Source organism: Sciurus vulgaris (assembly GCF_902686455.1).
Source record: "Sciurus vulgaris genome assembly, chromosome: 7".
Taxonomy (NCBI): Eukaryota; Metazoa; Chordata; class Mammalia; order Rodentia; family Sciuridae; genus Sciurus; species Sciurus vulgaris.
The window spans coordinates 21,408,282-21,431,380 of NC_136467.1; the positions used below are offsets into that span (position 1 = coordinate 21,408,282).

At 37.2% G+C, this 23,099-nt stretch overlaps 1 protein-coding gene across 9 annotated transcripts in view; it reads right to left on the reverse strand.

Annotated features, from left to right (window-relative positions):
* The window catches only part of UTRN (utrophin), a gene marked incomplete at its 3' end in the record, with an annotated part of 506,460 nt that overhangs the window by 219,487 nt on the left and 263,874 nt on the right, over positions 1-23,099 (reverse strand). For 8 of the 9 annotated variants that reach the window (XM_079146787.1, XM_079146786.1, XM_079146788.1 and 5 more), the window contains one exon: positions 13,189-13,378. In XM_079146787.1, coding sequence (XP_079002913.1) covers positions 13,189-13,378 — 190 coding nt within the window. Of the gene's footprint in view, positions 1-7,519; positions 9,126-13,188; positions 13,379-23,099 lie in introns of those variants that run through there. The other variant, XM_079146793.1, reaches the window with a different exon arrangement.

The window sequence follows — 23,099 nt, forward strand, 5'->3', positions numbered from 1 at the left end:
TAAGGGCTACATCTGGGATAAACTGAGGACAATGACAACACCAGAGAGACACTGGGCTGCCAAGCGTGCTTCCCATGGATCATCTTGCTAAACCCACGAACAACCAACAAGGAAGGAAGTTCATCAGGGTAGTGATAATGAGATAGGCTGATTCCAGCCCCATTTTCCAAAAAGGGAGCTGAGCTGGATCAGGTAAATGACTTGTCAACATTATATAAATGGTCAGTTGCAAAGCCAGAATTGTTTAATCCACATCTTACCCTAGACTAATATGAATTCTTCCCCATGGAAACTCTTCATGAATACACAATTACTACTAGTGGATTTAAAAAACTAAATAAGAATAAAAGTAAAATTAAAAATAAGATATTATACTTTAAAAAAAATTCTTGGAGTCAGGGAATGTAGCTCAGCTCAGGAATAAAGCGCTTGCTCGGCATGCACAAGGCCCTGGGTTACATCTCCAGCACAGCAGAAAGGGGCGGAGAAGAAAACAAATTCCTCAGAATGACCTGTGTGAATTTCCTTGTCTTACATGGTCAGTGTATTGCTTTATGTTGTTGATGCTCCTTGGCATGTGAGAGCCACTTCAATATACATTCTTTGAACTGATTTGGAAAGAGAGAGAGAGAGAGAGAGAGAGAGAGCTTTCTTTTTCTTTTTCTTTTTTTCCCCCTTCTTTTGGTACCAGAGATTGAACCCAGGGGTGCTTTACCACTGAGCTAAGTCCCCAACCCTTTTTATCTTTTTATTTCTATTTATTTTTTTATTTTGAGACAGGGTCTCACTAAGTTGCTTAGGTAAGCAGTTAAGGCTGGCCTTGAACTTAAAATCCTCCTGCCTCAGCCTCTAGAGTTACTAGGATTACAGGCTTTTGCCACTATATCAGCTAAGACAGATTTCTTATTTTTTTAAAAAGAAAAATAAAAAAAGGTCCATTGTCAAAAGTAGCTGACTCTTTTCCATTTTTTTTTAAAGGCACAATTATATCCTTTTAAATATGATGATAAAAAAACTACATTTGGGTATGGAATTAGCTTCAGTGAATACATAATTCAATACCTGTGGTATTGAGACTCAAACCAAACTAAATTATGAATAAAAAACCAGAACCAATTATATTAATTTACATTAAAATGTACCAATTCATCCTTTTTACAAAGTTGCAAAATGAATCCACTTAAAAAAGCATCTAATGCTCGAGTTTGAACTAGAATAAAAAATTTTTGTTCTCTTAGCCAGAGTTTGACATCTAAAGTGTTTGGAAAAGAACCTATTTCATTGTTTAAACTTCTAGAAGAAAACAAGCTTCCAGCCATCCCCCTAAGCCAAAGCTGTCAGCAATAAAATATTCATTATAGATCATCTGTTCCTTTATCTGTATAACATTTGAATCCAGTATTTCCCTGTGCTACAGGATTCCGCCCCACAACCCCACACATACACTCCCTATGCCCCCCTACCTGCCTAACCCACCCCAATGTTGGGAATTGCTCCCAGGGTCACATACTAGGCAAGCACTCTACCACTGAACTACTTCCCCAGACCTTTATTTTGAGACAGGGTCTCACTAAGTGGAGCAGATGGCCTCAAATGTGTGATCCTCCTGCCTCAGCCTCCTAGGTAGCTATGATCCTAGGCATGCACCACCACACCTGGCCACAGCTCATATTTTAAAGAAGAATATAGGTTATTTCTTTAGATAATGAAATGTACATGGAAGTAATATAGAACACAACGATATCTACTACTTAATGGGATGTTTCTTTAGTTTTTATATTGTATTGCAGAGTGTAGGCCAGTACAATTCCTGAAAGTATCTGAAATTAAGTGTGGAGAGCCCCAGGGCCTGGAATCAGAATGGCAGGTTTAGTACAAACTACATGACATGTTAGCTGAACGTCTGGAATGTTCCTTCACCTGAGTGACAAAAACTGTTTCTCCAGTTATTAAATGGGAATAGTGACAATTGCTTCCCCATCTCTTTGGAGAATAAACAATAATATTAATTAACACCATATTTATTAATGATATGATAAAACACTGTAAGCTCTAATACACTAAAAATAAAATCTTATCAAAACTCTTATCATTTTTTCATCATGAAATCTATTAGTCTATTGCTGTAGACAACCATTTTTCTCTTAATTCTCTTCAAACAAAAGTAAAATAATTGTCACTGTGAAAGCTGCTGTTTTCCCAAAATTTTGTTCAAGCTTTATCAAGCCGTACTTTTGTATCAGCATATTATTTATTAAACATTAAAAAGTACTTTTATAAGTGAGTTTTATTACAAATTAATCTCTTAGAATTCCATACAACTGAACAAACTAGAGGAAGAAAAGTGAAAAGTAACACTCTGATATACTTCATATCCTTTCCAATTTCAATTATTCAGAATCGTTTACCTTGCCTAGAAATGAACGAACTTTGTGAAACCGAGAAAGCCACAATGACAAGAAGTTTTCTATATTCTTCTTTCTCTCTCTGGTAAGAGCTCTACTAACTGCTTAATTTGGAAAGCTAAAAACAAACTATCAACTACACTAAGACAAACTGGCAAATATCAGTCAAGAGTTAAGAAGGAACTATTAATGTATCTACACATGTAAAATCCAGCAGTACATATAACTTGGAAATTTCCATTCAAAACTTAATCAACTTTACACATAGAAAGATACAAATCATCAACCCTTTCAATCAAAATTATTTTTAAAAATACACAGAAATAATGAAGTCTTTATATTCCTATCATAATACTATCCCAGATCTCTCTCAAAAGGACTCCGTTCTTGATTTCTACTAGTGCCTCACTTCTAGACTTAATAGTTTTTCAACAATATCTTGACTATTAAAGAACTATTTAACGTGGCGTCTTGCAGAATGGTTATTAATTATTTTTTATGTGACAAACCATTACAGCAGATTTAATTATATTGCTTTGGGCTAAAAGTCATTGACATCACACATTTTTCTGATTAACAAAATGGCAGTTAGTTAGATGACTTAAAAAATAATTTTAAGATATATGTTGATATGGGAAGCTGTGGTAAAACAGAGGTCAGGAAGCCACCTAGTGTTGCTGCTTCAAGAAGCCACAGAAAAATATCCGATGGTGACAGGTAGGGATGAAGGTATTTTCTTCTTGACCTGACTTCACTGTACCTGTACTCTCTACCTGATCAGGGAGTGCAGAACAGCAGAGCAGAAGGAAGAGATCAGCCCTGGAGCAGACATAGCTCTGGGGGTTATGGAAAGGGTGGGCTGAAGGCAATCCTTCGGCCTGGGCCATTTTCCACCATTAAGTCTCCCCTTTCACAAAACCCAGAGCTTCTCATGAAACCAAGAAGAGACAATTCTTCAGATAATCAAGTGGCCATTCTGCCTGCAGGCTGGAGGGCCCTGATTCTGACCTATTCTATGATTCAAACAATATGCCTGCGATTTTGTTATTGAAAGAAACTCAGAGAATCTGAGAGTTGGTCCTAAAACATACACATCTGAACATTCACATCAAGGAAAAGTATAGCTCTGGTGCTGTAAAACATTGCAGGATTTAGTTATCCATGGGTAGCAGTTTTCCACCTGAAAAAAAAAAATGGTGGGAACGTTTGGGAATAAAAATGTAAAATTTGACTATTGAAAAGCGCACCGTTCCATTTGGCACCTTTTAAAAAGACTGCATACACAACCTTAACAGTAGTTAAGGAACCTTTACACGTGGAGATGAAAAGTGTGATCTTGCTTCATCTCAAACCCTGTTCACACGCACACACTTGTGCAGATACCACCAGTAGGCTGGCTAGCTGAGTGGACTCTTCTGCTCTCTCTCTTCTTTTCACAGAATACTCAGTGGCAGTTGCTCTGATGCCACAGAAAACATGGCTCTCCAGGGATGGCTCTGAGATCAGAATCATCCTGAAAGACTGAGCCCCCCATAAGGACAGAGGAGGAACAGCTGCAGTTTCACTCTGTTGTGTAAACCAGATGTCAACAAAGTGGCATGTGCATAACAGGTAGAGAGAAGAAGACCACCAATCCCGGGTCCGAGACGTTAACAGTAGAAGTCAAGAACAAAATTGCACTCCACTGCTGTTTAACTGGAATTTTATCACAGCATGTGTGTATACTTTTAAATGAATGTATATCTATACATAGCTCTATGTTTAAAATATTTTTGCTGATAGAACTACATAATCCAAAAAGTTTGGAGACAACCAAAATAAGTTAAGCGAAAGTAAATTATATACATATGCAGGCAAATAGAAGTTATATTGCATAAATAAAAAAATTTTAAATGCTTAAGTAATGAAAAACTCAATAACTGCTAAATGATAACACTATTTTAAAATTTTTCTCATTTTCTCATGGTTCATATTCTAATCTATAAGAATCTGCTTTTACTGTGTTCTCAATTATGAAATATTTTATGAAAACTGGCAGGAGAAAAAAAGAACAAATATAATTCCTTCTGACTTGACATAAACTCAATCAGCCTTTATTCTGAAGACTTACTGATAGTAAACACCCCTAAATAATTACAAAACAATGAAAACAAATTAAAGTCAATATTATTTTTTAAATCACTTACATCAACCTTTGTTTTTCCTATAATCTAAAAGGATAAGAAAATTTAGAATCATTAATATTTTAAAGGAAGTAAATAATCAAGACCAAATCTGGAAAAATCAGCATCTAGTATAGGGTGATTTTAGGTCATCAGGGCAATTTTGATGCTGCTAATTATATCTCTATATAAACAGCACTTACACTTCAGTTTCCTGTTCAAATTTTATGCAATGTTTTACCAGGAAGAAATATTTTTAAAGGCAAAAATTACAAGGGAACCTGTAAATAAGTTTTAAGTGGGGGAAGCTTATTTGAACTCTGAGAGCATGAATTTGCCAACTGTCTCATCATTCCTTTCCCCTTCCTTCTTGAAAGAAGCAAGGCGGGAGGGGGACACAAAATGAGAATATCATGCACAAATTTCCAGTTGTAGAACCCATAAACTATCGGCTGACATTTTGGAGAAGTATTAAAATAAGCAAAGAAAGATGAGGTGCCACTGAGGAAAAAATCTGATAGATAACAGAAATGTCACATCATATGTAAAAAGAGAGATCCTTAATAGGAATGCAAAGGGGATACGAATATTAACAGAGGCTGGAATTTGGAACACCAACATGAATTTTAAATAGCCGTTTCCCTTAGATTATGCAATGTTTTTTTCTCATTCATTTCAGTCTATAAATATATTTACAGTGGACTGCCTCTGTATTTTTATGGCAAAATGCTGAAATTTATAGCATTTCCTTAGTAAGGAACCAAATTTAGAAAATGTAGGAGGGATAGGGAGAGACAGTCATGATAGCCTTTTCAGTTTAAGGGGGACAGAAGTATAGTGTCTTACAGCAACTGAATATCAAACCTATTTAGAGTTTTAGGTACACCCATGAACTACCGATTATTAAAATACAATTAATTATTTTTAGTTGGTACAGACACCTATAAGATATTTGAGATGGCAAATGTTAATTAATATTTAATTCTGCAACTAAAGCTTTCATTTATGTCAGTTGAACTGATATAGTTCAATAACTAAGAGCAGTTTTCAAAACATAACCAGGCAAATACAACAAACCTGCTACTAGAGCTCATTGATTTCATGGTCATCGTGCCACTTCGTAATCTGGATTTTTAATTCTTTAGCCAAAATCTCATATATCATTGCCTTACATTGACACCTGCTGGAAAGTGCTGGAATTGTGTATTTCTCATCTCATCTGAGCAGTTGTTAATCTTCGATATGTGGAAATAAGTGAAAGATAACATTTCAACTGCAAATCATACAAATTCAAATTTCAAAGAAGTAAAAGGTAATATTTATTTCAAACATTTAAATTTTAATGGCATCTTTAGGAAATTACGAATCTCAAGAAGTCTTCCCAAAGTGTACTTCTGATGGGAGGTAACTTACCCAATGACTTCGGTAAGTTAACTTGTGCTTATTTGGGGGCCTAATTATGAAACTAATTAGCAACTTTCTCCAGCACTTGACTCCCGCTTCATACTTAGAATTAATGTAATATCTTGGTCACATGACTTGAAAAAAAATCTCTGATTTTGCAAAAGTGCTCTTACAAATAGATAAGAAAAATGACCCGGCTTTATAAAAGAAGGTTTCCTATATTCATACTGGTAGTTTAAAAAAAAAATACATTAATAAATGATTTTGCCCCTTCATCAAAATGTTTTACCAGAATACATTTATTGTTGGAAGTGGATAAAAGCATGACACATTGAAATAATTAGTTTTACAAACTTTTACAACAAAATTAATACATGGCAATCTCTGAATTGACTTATACAAATGAAAATATTTCTAGGTATTTCTGCAAAGAATGTCCCATTTTCTTAATCTATCTCCTAAAACTTTTTTTTCTTAAAAAAAAAGAAGTGTTTTCAGGTGGAAATACATTTAATTATCCAAACTAAAAAATAAAAATATGATATGATAAAGTCAAAACAATACTGTTTCCCCCGCTAGTCCACTGCCATATAAGCACAGTCTAGGTGCTTAGCCAGGTCTTATTTCGTATTGTCAGAAAAATTCTACTGTCTGGGAGGCAGTTTTTCCAAATGAGTTTGGCGAGCTAACAGAGCAACAAGATAGGTTCTTAAGAATGGTACTAAGAATCTGGCAGGAAGGAAGGATATGTAATGTGTGGTCTACAAATTGCCTCAACATTCCTGTTACAATCCCCTCCTTTTATATCAAATCACCTAATTAGTGACAAAATCAATGAGACAGGATGAGCAATGACATAAAAGTATAATAAAAAATACAATAGCTAACTTTAAAAAATATAGGAGCTGGTCCAACATTTTATCTTTAGGAGTACTGACGTAGTACTGAAAATTTATAACTATCAAACAAGTTGCCTCCAAAAACTCTATGTAATCCACCCGTCCAAATGAAATTAAGTTCAAGTTTAACTGTAATATGTGGAGATCCCAAAACTATAAGTAATGTTTTTCTAATGGGTTTTAGCCTGTTTTAAAATGTGTTTTAATTTTCTTAATTGAAAAAAAAAAATAGCTACAAAAAGATGGACCTTTTTAAGCAATCTATTGAAAGATTATTTTAAGCTGGTCTTTTAATCTTTTTGAAGTTTGCATAAGATTAATGTGCCATTCAATATTAAGACACTGCAAAGTACCACAGAGGTAACAGGTCTTAATGAATGTAGTTTGGCCATATTTTCTCCAAACAGTTCACTAGCCCATCTCAGAAGACAAGACTGTGTCAACTGCAAAATGACATATGTACTGAAACTGTTCTTGTTTCAGAGTCTTAACAAAATTTAATTAATCAATTCATCTGAACAGCTCTTTATAATCAGTTACTAAGAAAGGGAATCTTGCCTTGATAAGAACCTGAAAAATTAGTTTGGCAAGCCTAAGAAACAGCAGAATTGTCAGCACCCAAGATCCCTGTTTTCAATCACTCAGTTACCTTACAGAGCTTCTGATACCGAGGAGAAGAAACTGCCATCCTTTGTAAACGATGCAACAAAACCACAACTTTCTGCAGAGACGTTCTCACCACAGCCATCATTTTAAGTTTACCACACTTCTGGAGACACCTCAGAATTTGCATTATAAATGAAGAGCAACGATCATTTCCTCCCGGTCACTGGACAATGATTTGCCAGTTCTCTGAGCATGCTCGTTTCCAGGAATGCATTTGAAAGATACAGGGGTTTAGGTTCTGGGGGAAACAAGGCTGGTATTCCTTCAACTTCTTTTCAATTTGAAAAACAGAGAGCAACGCCACACAGACGGCCCCCCAGCAGATGCTCACAGCCAGGACTTGCTCAGCCCGGCGTGGCCAGAAATGAAGCAAGTTGTCGGGCAGCCAAGCGCTGCCGGCTGCTGGGGAGGAGTGCACTCAGTAGCCAAAGAGGATATTAAGTGAAACATTAAAGCTGCAGATACAAAGCAGACATCCCCAGGGAACAGAGATGCAACACATCGCCGCCGCCACCGTGCATGCCAGGGAGCTGGATTATATGAGGAGGCAGTGGCATTCACTCTAGCACTGTACAGAGGGATGCGTGCACTACGACTCAATGCAGCTCAGGCTGTGCGTGTAGAATGAGTGAACAGCAGATCCTGTTGAAATCTTGAGAAGAGCAGAGGGGTACCTGACCCTGAGGATTGCAGCCTGTGTATTAAGTGCTAACAGATCCCCTCTAGACAGGTCTCAGCACAACACCATCCAGAAACAAGACCTATCTATCTGCAAGGAGTACTTGGCTTTACCTAAGACAGCCTAAATGCAGAGCCAGCCCGTGGGCTCCCACATGGCTGCCTCGCAGGAAAGCCCCCATTAGAAACTGAATGGGTTAGGACTCATCTAATTAAACAGCAAAGTTCATAATAATTCTTAAAAAGTCTGTAAGTGACTACTGAGCATTCCAAATCCCCACATTTCCCCTTCGACAGTATCTTCATGTTCTCATTCTATCTGCCATAAAGCTGTTTTAACTTTATGAATAGAAAATATAAGACCACAATTATATAAAGATCCAGGTCAGAATTTGGGGTTTTTTTATGTGCGTTGTATATATATTTGAGATGCCTTTTTACTGCAGCTTGAATAGTATTACAACATCAATTGGGAGAAAGTGCCATTAAGAGATGAGCAGATTAACCCAGGAAAATTAAATGACTAGGTCAAAGAGCACAGCCAGAAATAGAACCCAGATGTTTCCCATCAGGGTCCTGCTCAGCCTGAAAACCTGGGCAGTGCTGAAGTATCAACTCTGTAATGTTGTTGTGATTCCATAAATGAAACGCTGGATTTTCAAGTATTTATTTCTCATCTTTTACTTCTTCTGTGTCCTCAGTCCTTCATGTTAGCCTGACTTAAAGTCCTGGTCTTAAAAGGTTGTGTTTATAAAGAAGTGTCTCGTGGGCTACAGCTGGTATGGATTCGCTCCTGCAGATTTCTACCGAGATTCTATACTGCCTCCCTCTGGTGAGGCAAACAGTATCCACAGATCTGCTAAAGCTCAAAACAGAACGTGTAGTCAATTAATACAATTCAAAATATGAATGAAGCCCATAAAATAAAATGTTAAGTATACCAGAAAACAGATTAAATTAGTAATTATTTAGGGTGGAGGAGCAGAGAGGGTGGGAATGAGAGATTGACAGCTAAAGAGAAAAGACTGTCACTCAAGGTGATGAAAATGTTCTAAGTTGATATTGGTGATGGTCGCTTAACTCTGTGCATATACTAAAAAGAATTGAACTGAAAAATGAACTACAGAGTACAAGAATCACAACCAATAAGGTTGCTATGAAAAATATGAAGTTACAGGTTGTGTAGCCCTAATCTGAAATGCTCAGGGCCAGAAGTATTTTGGATTTCAGATTTCTCAGATTTTGGAATAAAGTGATTGCAATTTTTTAATGAGATATCCTGGGAATGAGACCCAAGTCTAAACGAAATTCCTTTATGTTTCATACATGCCTTATCCACATAGCCAGACTCTAATTTCGTACAATATTTTAATAATTTTATACATGGAACAAACTTTCATGGTGTGTCATTTTCCATTTGTGGCATCATGTCAGCACTCAAAAACTTCCAGAGTTTGGAGCATTTGGAGTTCTGATTTTTGGATTGGGTATGCTTGACCAGTATAACGCCCATTCCAGAACCAGCAAGTGAATTCCCAGGAGAAAAGTATTTACTCCCAAACACAGTGCTGGGTATGGGGTTAGGTATGCAGAAAGATCCAAAATAGTCTACAAAGTCTGCACCATGGAACACAAGGACGAAAACTAGACTAAAAGCAAACTAGGAGGTGAAAATATAATAATCCTCAAACACAAATTGTTAACAGAGCAAAACCAGCCACCTATTATCTCACCCCCAAAAGGCCTCAGGGCCTCAGAAAGTTACCTAGGAAAGACTCAGAGCATCTCTGTTAAATGGTACTGCTAAAACACAAAACTTAAATTAAAAATATATAATTAAGCCAGGCACGGAGGCACATGCCTGTAATTCCAGTGGCTCAGGAAGGTGAGGAAGGAGGATTGTGAGTTCAAAGCCAGCCTCAGCAAAAGCAAGGCACCGAGCAACTCAATGAGACCCTATCTCTAAATAAAAATATAAAATAGGGCTGGTGATGTGGTTCATTTCTGGTCTTTCTCACCTGTGGCCTGGATGCTTGTGAATATTCTAACGGCTGTCACTTTCTCCTAGTACAAATCCATTCCTCATAATGCCATTAGCTAGATTCCTATAAAATAGAAGTCACAAGGCATCTATTTACTTACTACCCTTTTTGATCTCTCCCCACTGCTGACAGGTTAAAGCGTACATAGGTATGAGGCCCTCTATGGTCCAGACTGCTCAGCTCTCAAGAAGCTGCTCTTTCCTGCAAGTCACCAGAGGGTCTGCTTTTCTCCTGCCAAAAGGCCTCTGCTGAGGCCTTGTGCTGGACAATGACGAGTAAATTCATAAACCCAGATCACCATGTGTCCTTGAGAAGAAATGGCATGCAGTATACATACGCCCAGAAATTCATCTTCATATTCCATTGTGTTTCCAAACTATCAAAATTTACCCAAGATTCGCTTTAGATGGAATACAGAATAAACTTCATCTTCACAAAATGCACCCACCAGACAATGATGCAAACATAAACAGTGAATGTGCCATCTAGCCAGTTCTGCATACACACTGTGTGACTGAAGCACCAATCAGTCAAGGTCCCTCCATCTCGCATGGTGCACGCAGACATGGCCCACTACCACCATCATGCCTCCAAAAACTTTAAGATTTCCCGTGGTTTTACACATTCATTTTCATCAACACATAACCTTTTCATTCCCAAACAAGTTTCCATTTTAAACCACTCACACAAATGAGAATCAATAATATGTAAGGCCATAGGAAAATTAAGATTCTCATGCCTCAGAAATACTCTGCCAAAGGTACTAGGTCTCTCAAGATCACCTACCAATAAGGTGCTGAAAATTAAGCCACAGAATATTTTTTAATAAAATGAAGAGAATGCTTTAATATTAACAGCATTTAGTAAACAAGCAAGGGAGTGAAAAAAAAAAAAAAAATCATACAAAGTACCCTACCGTGAAACTTCCTAAACATAACAAATGCACAGTCTTATCTTCAGATGAACAGACTTAAGTGGGCTCCTGCAAATGCACTCTTTAATACTTCATAAGACCCTAAACAGACAATATTAGCACCATTATTTCTGAAAAGCAATTACTATATATATATTATATTTTGGTATTTTAGTCAGCAGCCTTTTGTTGCTGTTTGCTGTAAGACAAGTAAATCTGTGCTTCGTTATTTTTATTTAAAAGAGCTTTAACATTTCTATTTAAATTTATTTCTACCACAGTTTGAATATTCATTAAATATTGAAAGGAGTTTGGGCTATGGTTAGAATATATCTTAAGACAAAATGTATCAGAAAACATAGTTAAACTCTCCAGCAGACCTGTTTTGCTGGTACTTATTACCAAGTTCATTGCAATCCACCTCTGCTCCCTGCCTATAAACTGTTAGCTACTCAACTGCATAGTCTAAATATCTGTGTTGCATCACACAAATTAAATATACTCACAAGCATTTATAGGATTATAGTTGTTTATATCATAAAAATAATATATTCTACCTATCATCTACCCACATTGAGAGCCCTCTGTAACCCCTAAAATCCAGACAATTGCAAAATACTGTATCAATTAACATTGATAGTGACCTTATGAGACTCCAGAGGGTGAGACAAAGAATACATTTAATTTCAATATTTGCCTGGTTATTCTCATTACCAAGTCACAAATGTATTGTGCAATGAATAAGAAATTAAATGCAAGTCAACAGATTTTCACTAATTAATTTTAAGAACTCAAGAGTAAAACACAGTAAGAATCTTTGTACATGGGGAAAAGCTATATATAAACTGTACCAAAAACAGGTTCTTTGTAAAAATTCTGTAATTTTTTTAATAAAAATCATTTCAAACTTAGCATAAAAATAAGAATAGTTCGAAGTCTTTAGACCCTTTATCCAGATCAATATATTTGCTGACTTTTTACAAAACAGTCTTTTGGATGTTTTCAGGGGAAAAAGTTCCTAAGAGTTGATTCAAATATCATCTTCAATAATAAATTTCAATGGGTGAAGTCAGGTTCCAAGAAAAGCAGTCAGTTCTTACTCAGGATTTGCACCCAGAGCATTGCATAGGTAACAATAAGAAATAACATCATCACTATCCTTGAAGAACCATGTGATCCAATGGGACAGGTGGATATATGCATCAGATGACAATGGAACATATGTTCACCAGCACATCAGATATTGTAATTGTCAAACTGATGTGAGAACACCCTGGCATAAAGAAGCAATCAGGTGTAAAGCTGTGCTAGACAAGGAGACTTCCCTGCTAACATAGGTTTCGAATTAAGTTCGAAGTGAGAAGGCCTATATGATTGGCAAGAAGAGGTCAATTCACGCATAAAATGAGAGGTTCAAGGGCACAGAAGCAGTACTACTGGGGTGGAAAACAGATTCAGGCGTGCTTCGTAAGATTTCTCAAAAAATTTGTTTAAAGAGAAGATTTTTACACTGGCACATTTCTTGGAGAAGAAAAATGTGAACCTCAGACTGCATAGGCAATCATAGTTATCAAGCTAAAGATGTAAAAATAAGACCTTCAAGCCTAATAGCCTGAGTTGTAAACCAAGCCATAGGGCTTTTGCAGCTTTTATATTAAGTATTTATAATGAAGGGGGAAAGAAACTATTTCATATTAAGGGAAAATGCCCTTATAATTTAGGATTCAATAAAGCTAACTCTAATAGGGCTTAAAGTGACAGAAAACAGAACAGCATTGAGGCTCTAACTCTAAATAAACAATTATTACTTCCATAAAACAGGGAGTTTTTTCCCCTCTAATATGAAGTAAAAGCACTTTATAGATCTTATTTCCAGAAACCAATTATTCACAGGGGAACATGGATTTCGTAACTGATTAAGGTGACGACCTCACCTTTTTAACAGTAATAAACCGGCACGTAGATGAATCCAGAAAGCACAGCCTATACAAAAATCCTGTGTGGTTTCCACACACTCACCTGCATCTGCTGTTTGAGTTCCCTGGCCAAGACCCCGTCCTGCAGAGCATTCTCCCGCTGAGAGGCATCCGCAAGCACATTCACGGTGGTTTCTGCTTCTTGGACCCACTTTAGAAAGTTCTCCAGGTCTCGGCGCGAGGCCTGCACCGTCCTCAGCTCAGCCTCCAGGGCACTGTGTCTGTCAGCAATGCTGAAAGAGACAGCATGACAGGCCCAGCTCCGTTACTTACAGGGTGACACTCCAAATCATGCACACCCTGAATAAAAAATTCACAGACATCCACAAAGGAACTGTTATTTATTCAAGTCACCAAATGGAACTGGGATATTTCTTTATATTTGTATCTACAATAACTCTTACTGAAGGAATCCATATCGATTATGAGAAGTGAAAAGGGACACATAGATATTAACAAAATAATATCCATTTCATAAAATGATTATGACTACATTTACTCTCATATTTGAGCATTAAATTGCTCCCCCAAAGACTTATGTCAATACCTTCATAAGATGGCTCTGCTCAGAAGGCAATATTAATAAATAGTCATGCAATCAGTGGCTAAATGAATTCTAGGGAGGAGTAAAATCCAAAGATATATTTAAGAAAAAAAAATAATTTAGAGCCCAGAGTATAGCTCAGTGGCAGAACACTTTCCTCCCATGCATGAGACTCTGGGCTTAACCCACTGAAAATGTTAATATTCATCTTCATCATCATCATCATCATTCAAAGGACCTACTTTACATATTTTTAAATAATTCAAATCAATAAGTTGACTTAATAATATTTGGAAGACACTGGACAAACAAGCTGTTTTAAACCCATCGTCAAGTTTACATCGAAATTAAAATGTCAAGAGTTACTGGAATTAAAAAACACACACCTGCAAATTCGCAATTTAAAACTTCCTATATCTAAGAGCTCCCTAATTACAAAACAACTCAATGTAAAGACTAAGCACCAACAATTTCACCTGTAGATATTTAAAGCCACGAGAATGGAAAACATGTTCACACAAAAACCAGTACACAAACGTTTATGGCAGCATTAACTATAATCGTCAAATACTTCATCAGTTGAAGGAAGAACTGATAAATACAATATGGCGTACCAACGCCTGAAATATTATGCAGTCATAAAAAGGAATGAAGTACTACTGATACATGGTACAACACAAATGACCCTTGAAAGCATGCCAAGTGAAGGAAGTCAGACACAAAAGGATTCCATTCACATGAAGTTTCCAAACCAAGTAAATCCATAGACAGAAAGAGTAGATTACTTGTTTCATAAGACTTGAGATTGGGGTGGGGGGGGCCAATAAAAACTGACATTTAATGAGTATGGGATTTCTCTTTGGCATGATAACTCTTCTGACATTAAAAGTGTTAAAAATACCAAAACCCACTGAATTGTATACTTCAATGGATGAGTTTTAAGACATAGGAATTATTTTACAATAAAAAATCAACATATCAAATGTGATCTCATTTACATATAATTTCCCATCTGTCCATCTAGTCATCCATCCATTCATCATCCAACCGCCTGCCTGTCCTTTTATGGGTACATGTACAAAAAGGGAGAAATGTCTAGAATGTTAATATTAAAATGGTTATTTCTGTGTACTGGGAATTAAGGTGGCTTCCTTTCCTGTTTGTATTTTTCTGCATTTTTTAATTTGTAATGAACAAGTATTCTTTTTACACATCAATAAACACATTCTTTTAAAAACAAGTGAAAGACTTAAACTAATAAATCACTATAGAAGATATGTAAGATGGTAAATAAGCACAGGGAAAGATGCTCTGCATCTTTGATAATTAGCGATATATATATTCAAATCACAAAGAGATCGCTACAGATTCAAATGACTTCAAGAAAATGACTATAGAAGCTGGATGTGGAATATACTTGTAATTCCAGTAATTTGGAAGTCTGAGGCAGGAGGATGGCAAGTTTGAGGCCAGCCTCCGCAACTTAGTGAGGCCATAAGCAACTTAGTAAGAACCTGTCTCAAAAATAAAAATTAAAAAGGCTGGAGATGTAGTTCAGTGGTAGAGCACCCCAGGTAAAATCCTCAAGACTGCAAAAAATAAACCATGACTATATGAAACTCTGGAGAGAACATGGAGTTCCTGCAACTCCCTTTCTTGCAGATAAAAATGTGAAGTTGTACAGTCACTTTGCAAAACAGTTGGCAGTGTGTCATAAAGTTAACCAAGCATTTACAGTTCTATCTAGCAATCCTACTCCAGGTATTTACCCAAAAGAAATGAAAACATATGTCCACACAAAACCTATATGCAAATGTTCACAGCAATTTTATACATAATGTCCTAAAACTGGAAACAACCCAAATATGAACTGGTAAATAGATAGAGTGTGAAATACGTATGCACTGAAATACTACTCAGTAACAAAAATAAACTACTGATATGTGGCAACAACATGGTTGGAATCTTAAATGCATGTTAAGTGCAAGAGGCCAGACCTAACAGACTCCATAGTATGATCCCATTTAAGTGACATTCTGGAATGTCATCAACTTCATCCCACCATTTGCTTACTAAAAAACCTCCAATAGTGTTTGGCTGCAAAATAAATTCAAATTGCTTCACTTGATGTGTTAGTCAGTTTTTTGTCCATGTGATCAAACACCTGACAAGAACAACTTAGGGGAAGAAAAACTCATCTGGGGCTTGTGGTTTCAGAGGTTCAGACTATGGTGTCAAGTCCATGGTTCTAGGCCTGAGATGAGGCAGAATGTCATATTATTAGGGCATGCTGGAGGACAATTTCTCAGCTCACGGCAGCCAAGAGGCAGAGAGAGTGCACACATGTCCGCAGAACCAGGAAAAGAATATAATCCCCAAAAGCATGCCCCCAGTGATCCATTCCCTCCACTCATGCTCCATCTGCCCACAGTTACCACCCAGTAGTCCATTAAAATTATTAATTCATCAAATGGATGAATTCATGGAAGAGAATACAGCTCTCATAATCTAATCATTTCACCTCTGAACATATATTATTACCTAATACATGAGCTTTTTAGGAAATACTAAAGATCCAAGTCATAACACCTGGAATGTAATGTCCTCTATAATCTATCAACAATTTATTTTTTCAACTTTAACCATTAGTTTTCTCTCACAATCTGTTAAGGTCAAGATGGTATGCTTCCTTTTCTCTAGAATAATCCTGATATTACATCCACATAAAAATTTCATATCCATATGAAAATATACTTCCTAACATCTTCACTTAAAAAAAATCCTACTGATCCTTTAAGGATTAAAGAACTTCTCTTCCAAAATACATTCCATCCCCATTATGTTTCCTTTTATAAAAGGTCAGTACTCCCCTTTATACAGAAATTAATCACATATTCCCTGGGAAAAGCCCTCAAATATCAATCTTGTTTCACACTTAAATTTTACTTAAACAATATAATATAGGTTTGTCTGTCCAACTGTTCTATAAACTCATCACGGACAGAAATGATTTTTCAAATCTCCATATTCCTTGGAGTCCTTACTATAGCATTAAAGTAAATATTTACTGAAGAATGACTATAATGTGCCTTTATGATTAGTTCAACCCAACATTTTTGAAGATTGTCTTTCACAAAACTCCCTTTGCAAATCACACTATTTTTGAAGAATGTCCTTAACAATACTCACTTTGCAAATCAAATAGGAAGAAGTGAGAAGCATAAAAGCAAGAGACCCAGCACCCAGAGAAGGCAAGGGGCTCTGTGCTAATGGTGAAGGGGGAAAAAGAGTGTGAATTCAAGCTGGAGCAGACGAGGGCTGTCATCGCCACTCTGAATACGCTTATTTTAACTTGACAAAACTTACAAAGGATATGCTCAAACAAAATGAGGAAGTAACCAAGAAAAAAAAAAAAAAATCACAATATCCAAGTAAAAGAGCTTCCACACTTGGTGAAAAGCCAAGGGAATACCAAGCATGGTGGCTAGGCAGCAGGCCTAGAGGCACTGACTCCAGAAGAGATGTCTCCAAGATAAAATATTGGAAGTGATAGACTGCTTAACGTGATTGACTTTGTGGAAAATTATACTGACAGGCCATTGGAAAATGTAAGAAGGATTAGCACTAAGAGCAAAGAAAACAAGGCCTACAAAAACAAGGCCGTTATTAATTTCAGACAAAGCAAACAGAGAGGAAACAAAATTATAGCTAACTTCAGTGCATGGCTGCTAATAATGTTTGAACAAGAATAATATGTCAATGTGGAATATTACCTAAAAATTCAGTGACAAAAGCAAGAGAATAGCAGCATAAGAAAGCTATTTTTTTTATATTTACCAAAAGAGGATGACAGCAGACAATACCTAACACTAATGAATTGAAAGATAATGGCAGACTCATTTTATTTGGAATATGGAAGTGTATAAATGACAGAAGGAGAAACTAAACGAGGGAGGGAGACTGTCACGAGTGGAGAAAAAAAATACCATATTTTATTTTAACCCTTTCAATGTTTTTTGATTATTTTGTAATAAAATACATATATTTCTTTGATTTTTAAAATTTATAAGTCACCTACTACCAGAATTTGGGTGGTTGGTGGTGGTGTTATCTACCCTCTCCTAATCCTGCCCATATTTTCAACTTTTAAACATCAACGGAAAAGAGTATTAAGAATAACCAAATAAAGGCTGCGCCTGAAAGGTACAAGAAAGCAAGTCATTAAAGGAGGGCATGCATGCAATTAATCTACCAAGAGCAGATGATTCTTAAGAACACTCAATATATAAAATTCAGAAATTATAAAATTTAGCTAAGCCAGACATTTTAATTCTCCACAATCAAAGTCCTTTATTATTTAAGAATATTCATAGCTTTTATTGCAAATGCCAATGGAAAAATAGATCACTGCAGATTAAACACTAGGAATGCCCAGACTAGGGAGAAAGAAGGCAAACGTTGAAGAATGACCAACGTTTCCATACACAAGAGGCATTAATATCCTCAGCAAATGTGAAAGACGGAGCCAGCAGGCAAGACAGAAAAACCCAAAGTCATGCTTCAAAGGAAAAGTAAGCTAAGAGGACCATGGACTTGGCCTCAGACAGGATTCCCTGGATGGAGAACAACCAGACACACAGTTTGGGGACCAGTGGGACATGATGGGTCCAGAAAGTAGGGAACTTACTGTCAAATTGTCTCCTGGTCAGCAGTTGAAAAAGAGATAGTCTTTTAAAAAATATACACTTTACAGGAAACTGCCAAAACCCAACATTTAGCTATTTTAGTAAGATAGGTCTACTTTATTGGTTATATAAGCAAAAGAATACAAGTTTGGGATCAAAGCAACCGGTTCCACCACTGACCACCATGAAAGCTTAAGAAGTCTGCCTTGGCATCAACATCCCCCTGCTTGGCCCACTCGGTCCTCCATGATCCCATGATCTAGCTCTTTCTCTCCTGACCGAGAATCATTATCACTCAAGTCTCATGTATCACTCAAGTCTCATCTTTAAAAATGAACCAACTACTAATCATCTCAAAAGTCACTGTCTCTGTCACCTTCAGAGCTTCACACTTCAGGTATTTTAACCTTTCCCACTTCCTGCCTCCAGGTTCCAACAGGTTCCTCTTTTCCACCTGACTAACTTCTACTGGCCCTTCAGAAATTGGTGCAAATGACTTCCAAACTGAGGGCCCCTTTCTCAAAGCATCCCATGATGTCCCTTCCCATGGCTATTAGTGTTCCATGCTGCTGTAATAAATCATCACAAACTTCATGGCTTAAAGCAACAGAAATGTAGTCTCTTCTGTAGGTCAGAGTCTAACACTGCTGGTAGAGCTACATTCCCTCCTGGAGGTTCTCAGGGTGAATCTGTTTCCTGGCCTCATCCAGCTTCTAATGGCCACCATATTCCTTGGCTCTTGGTCACTTACTCTATCTTCAGCACAAACAACGGTGGGTGAAGCCTCACGTCACTTCTCTTTTACCCACTCTCTCTGACTCCGCCTCTACTTTCAAGAATTTGTGGAATGAGATCAGACCCAGACAGACAATTCAGAATAATCCCCTCATCTTTGGGGCCATTCGTTGGGGGCTGTGCCATGTTGACGGCGCCAGAGGGGCACCTGATCACATCGCCAGTGAGGAGGTTAATTGACATAAGCACACTCAGGTGAGTTATCGTCCACGCACACAGTGTATGCACATGTGTTCTCAAGAACTCCTAATTGTGCCTGCTCGGACATCTAGCGTCTGGCCTAATCTTTTCGTAAGAGGCGTGGCCCTGCTCTCCGCCTCCTGGAGGTGATATAAGCATAGGCGGAGCGAGACAGCGCAACACACAGCAGCAACTAGCAGAAAGAAGTGCAGAGAAGCCATTAGCAGAAAGGAAGAAGTGGCTAGCCGACAGAAGCAGCGAGTAGGGGCAGCGGCGGAAGGCAGATCGCAGAGCGGAGAACTGAGACGCATCACTAAAGCACCTTAGGTAGCTGCACCCTTAGTTCACAGGATGCAGGATGCACCAGTAAGAAGCAGCAGACCTTAAGTGAGGCGTAGCAAGTCTCTCTTCCTCTAAACTCTAAGCAAAGCCTGTCCTTCTCTCAAAGTCTCTCTTAAGCAAAGTCTCTCTCTCTCTGATAAGCAAAGTCTCTCTCTCTCTCCTCTCAAAGCAAGTAAACCTCATTTGCTCTATCCTCTATAAACAAACAAGCAAGAAAGCAGTGCACTAAAGAGAAAGATAGAAGTAGCACAGTTTCCAGTCCACCACCCATAAGACCCGTGCAAATTGTTGCTGCAAGCGGTGACAAATATCCACGGATTTTGTACCGCAAAGAACCAGCGACAGCCATTATCCTTCCTGCTTCGATATGTTTCTGTGACTGCAGGAGACTATTTTCTTGTCAACTGAAACCTTCTGAATCATCCATGCACCTGGCCCTGCCACAGCCTGCTCACAGTAGCAGCTCAACAATTGTTTATTAAATGAACTAATACAAAAATGGAAGTAACACTTATTTTAAGGAGAGAATGAGGTACTCACAAGTAAACATATCAAGATACAGTAAAAACTCAATAAATAAGATTTTCCCTACTCGTGTATATGTCTTTCCTGAAGCACAGGGAAATTCATTTTGCTCATGGCATGCGTGGGTGCAACTTAATAAATATCCTGGAAAAACGTTTTTGAATGAACACATATCAGGTGTCAGATTTGCTTCTATTGTCAACTTCATCAGTGACCAAAAATAATGAATATTCTGGAAACTAAATTCTATTTATAGCAATCCAAAAAGCTTTCACATTATTATAATGAATAGTCACTTTAAAATTTATATTCAGGGACCATGGGATAGCTCAGTCCTACAGAGCTTGCTTAGCATGCACAAGCCTTGCATGAGATCTCCAGCACCACACAAACACATAAGAATTTATAATCAGAGTAAGGGTATATGTGTTAATTTGCATTCTGACTTTTAAAATTAATATAACATATGAAATTTCTAATAGAACATAGTTCAATTATATTGGTTCCTTCCACCCCATCATTCAAGACTACAGTATGGTATATGAATGTTATCAGACTCTTTTTTCAATGAATTTATCCTAATATTGAGACCAAAAAAATAAACAATAAAGTTAAGAGGTTCAGGGATATGCATGCGTACTTTATCATACAGGCTAACAAGTTAACTTTGATGCTAAGTGTACACTACACTCACAAGAAAAGGACCTAATTCTATCACCTCTGTCATTCACTAGCTATATGGCTTAGGGCAGAGAATTTCAAATCTCAATTTTTTTTTTCCTTTGGTTCTTTAAAATATTGGACTAGGTCACTAAAAGACTCAGCGACCCTTTAAAACTACAGACTCCATCACAGAGATTATAAAATCTGCTGGAAGAGAACCTCCATCCCACCCCCATCCCAAGTTTCAAATTTGGCTTCACTGAGAGTCACGGCTTATAAATGAAATGTTACAACAGGAATAGATGAGTGTCGTGCAGACGGCCAAGAGGTTGAGAGCATTAACTTGGAGGGTTTCTAAGATCACTTCCACCGCTGGGCTCCCACAAGTCTACAATCTCAATGTGGATTTTATATTTGGCAGTTCTGGTTGCTACGGCTCAAGAAAGACCAGACCAGAGCTGGAGGGAATCCTGAGAAATATGAGGATGGAATGGAGGGATGAGCACTGTTATAGGAAAAGAAGTGGAGTTTTTTTGTTGTTGTTGTTGTTTTTTAAGTTTAGGAAATTTCTGGCTAGAAGACAAAGACAGAGAAGACTTTTTGTAAATCTTTTTTAAATCTATAAATCACAAAGAACAAGGATAGGCTAAAAACCTAAAAGATGCATGTGAAGATTACCAGGGTAATGTTGATGAAAGTAATTTTTACTCCAAACAGAAGAAATAATAGATTATAGGATTCCTTGGTGCAAAATATGGTACAGAACAAAAGTATAAATAGCTTCACATAAAAGATTTACAGATATCCATGGGTGACAGATTTATAATAGTTTATACTAAAGGGAACTAAGATTTTTCAAATGTAAATTCTTAGCTTTCAAAGAGATGTCTGTAATAAAATCAGCTATGATAGGCTATAAAATAGCCAATAGCCATTTTGTAACATAAAATATGACTACCCACAAAATGCGCCTTTTAAAATGTCATTTTAAAAATGTTAAATAGTATTTGATACTTTACGCTACAAGATATATTGTTTAATCAAGTGTGCATGTGCTTATAATTGATCAAAAGAGTACTTGAATACAAACAAATTTCTTTTTTAATGGAAAAAGAGTATCTTAGGAAACCCACAGTTATGCATTGCTAAATTTTGGTGTGTGTACTTAAAAGGTGACCTTTACAGTGATATGAGATTTAAATATATTTATGTCTTTTAGAATGGAAAATAGTAGCCCCAGTAGTTTGAGTGGCAGGTAGAAAACTTACAATGAAACCATTCTTCAATCTTTTCAATGGGTACCTTCACGAGGTAATTTTGTTCTTTTGCAAATAAAATAACATATCTCTAATAAATATAAAGCATGCTATGGGGGAAATGCAGCTAAAGTGAAGTATGAGTCATTGTAGATATTCTCAATGATCTATGGTCTTTTGGTAACCAATCATTATTCCACCGAGACTGAGTCATCACCAAGACACTTAAAAATTCACTCCATGGGACTTATGGAGACTCTGTCCTAAGGTACAACTGGACAGCAGAGAGAAGAGCCCACCACCTTCCTCTGCCACCATCCCTTGATACCTGCTCACAACCTTCTATAACTTAACAGAGGTACTCTTACTGGGGCTATCATTGCCAGAAAATAAATATTTATGAGTGGTACAGAGAAATTTTTGTGAGAGGATGTATCTCAACACATCTATTTATTTTATCAGCTAGATCACTACTGACACTGGAGGAGTCGATCGATATTGTACTGTACCTCTAATACTACTCAATACCTTCCCCAGTTCATCCTAGTCCAACCCTCGAGTCCTTCCATCATACCCCAGAGCTCCTCCTCTGTAATCAGCAGACTCTTCTGTACCTATAGTCTCCTCAGATCAAACCCTGTATCTTGTCTTCACTGAAACTGGTTTCCTACGGGTCATCAATCACCCTGACAACTTTTAATGAAGGTTTGTTGCTGTCGTTTTCATTTTTTTCCCCCAGATTCTTTATGTCTCAGTGTGAGGAGTTGAAGGAAGTGTTCTCTGTGCTCTCAAGTGCTATTCCTGGGAAAATATTCTTCCATTTTTCAGGCACAATTCTACTGTTTTGAAGCACAAGACATTTACTCACTATGTTGATATAGTAAACTCCAGGTTCAGGGTCACTTACATATGGTTATAAAGGTTGTTCACTGCCTCAATGGTTAAGTAGGGTATGAAATCCAAC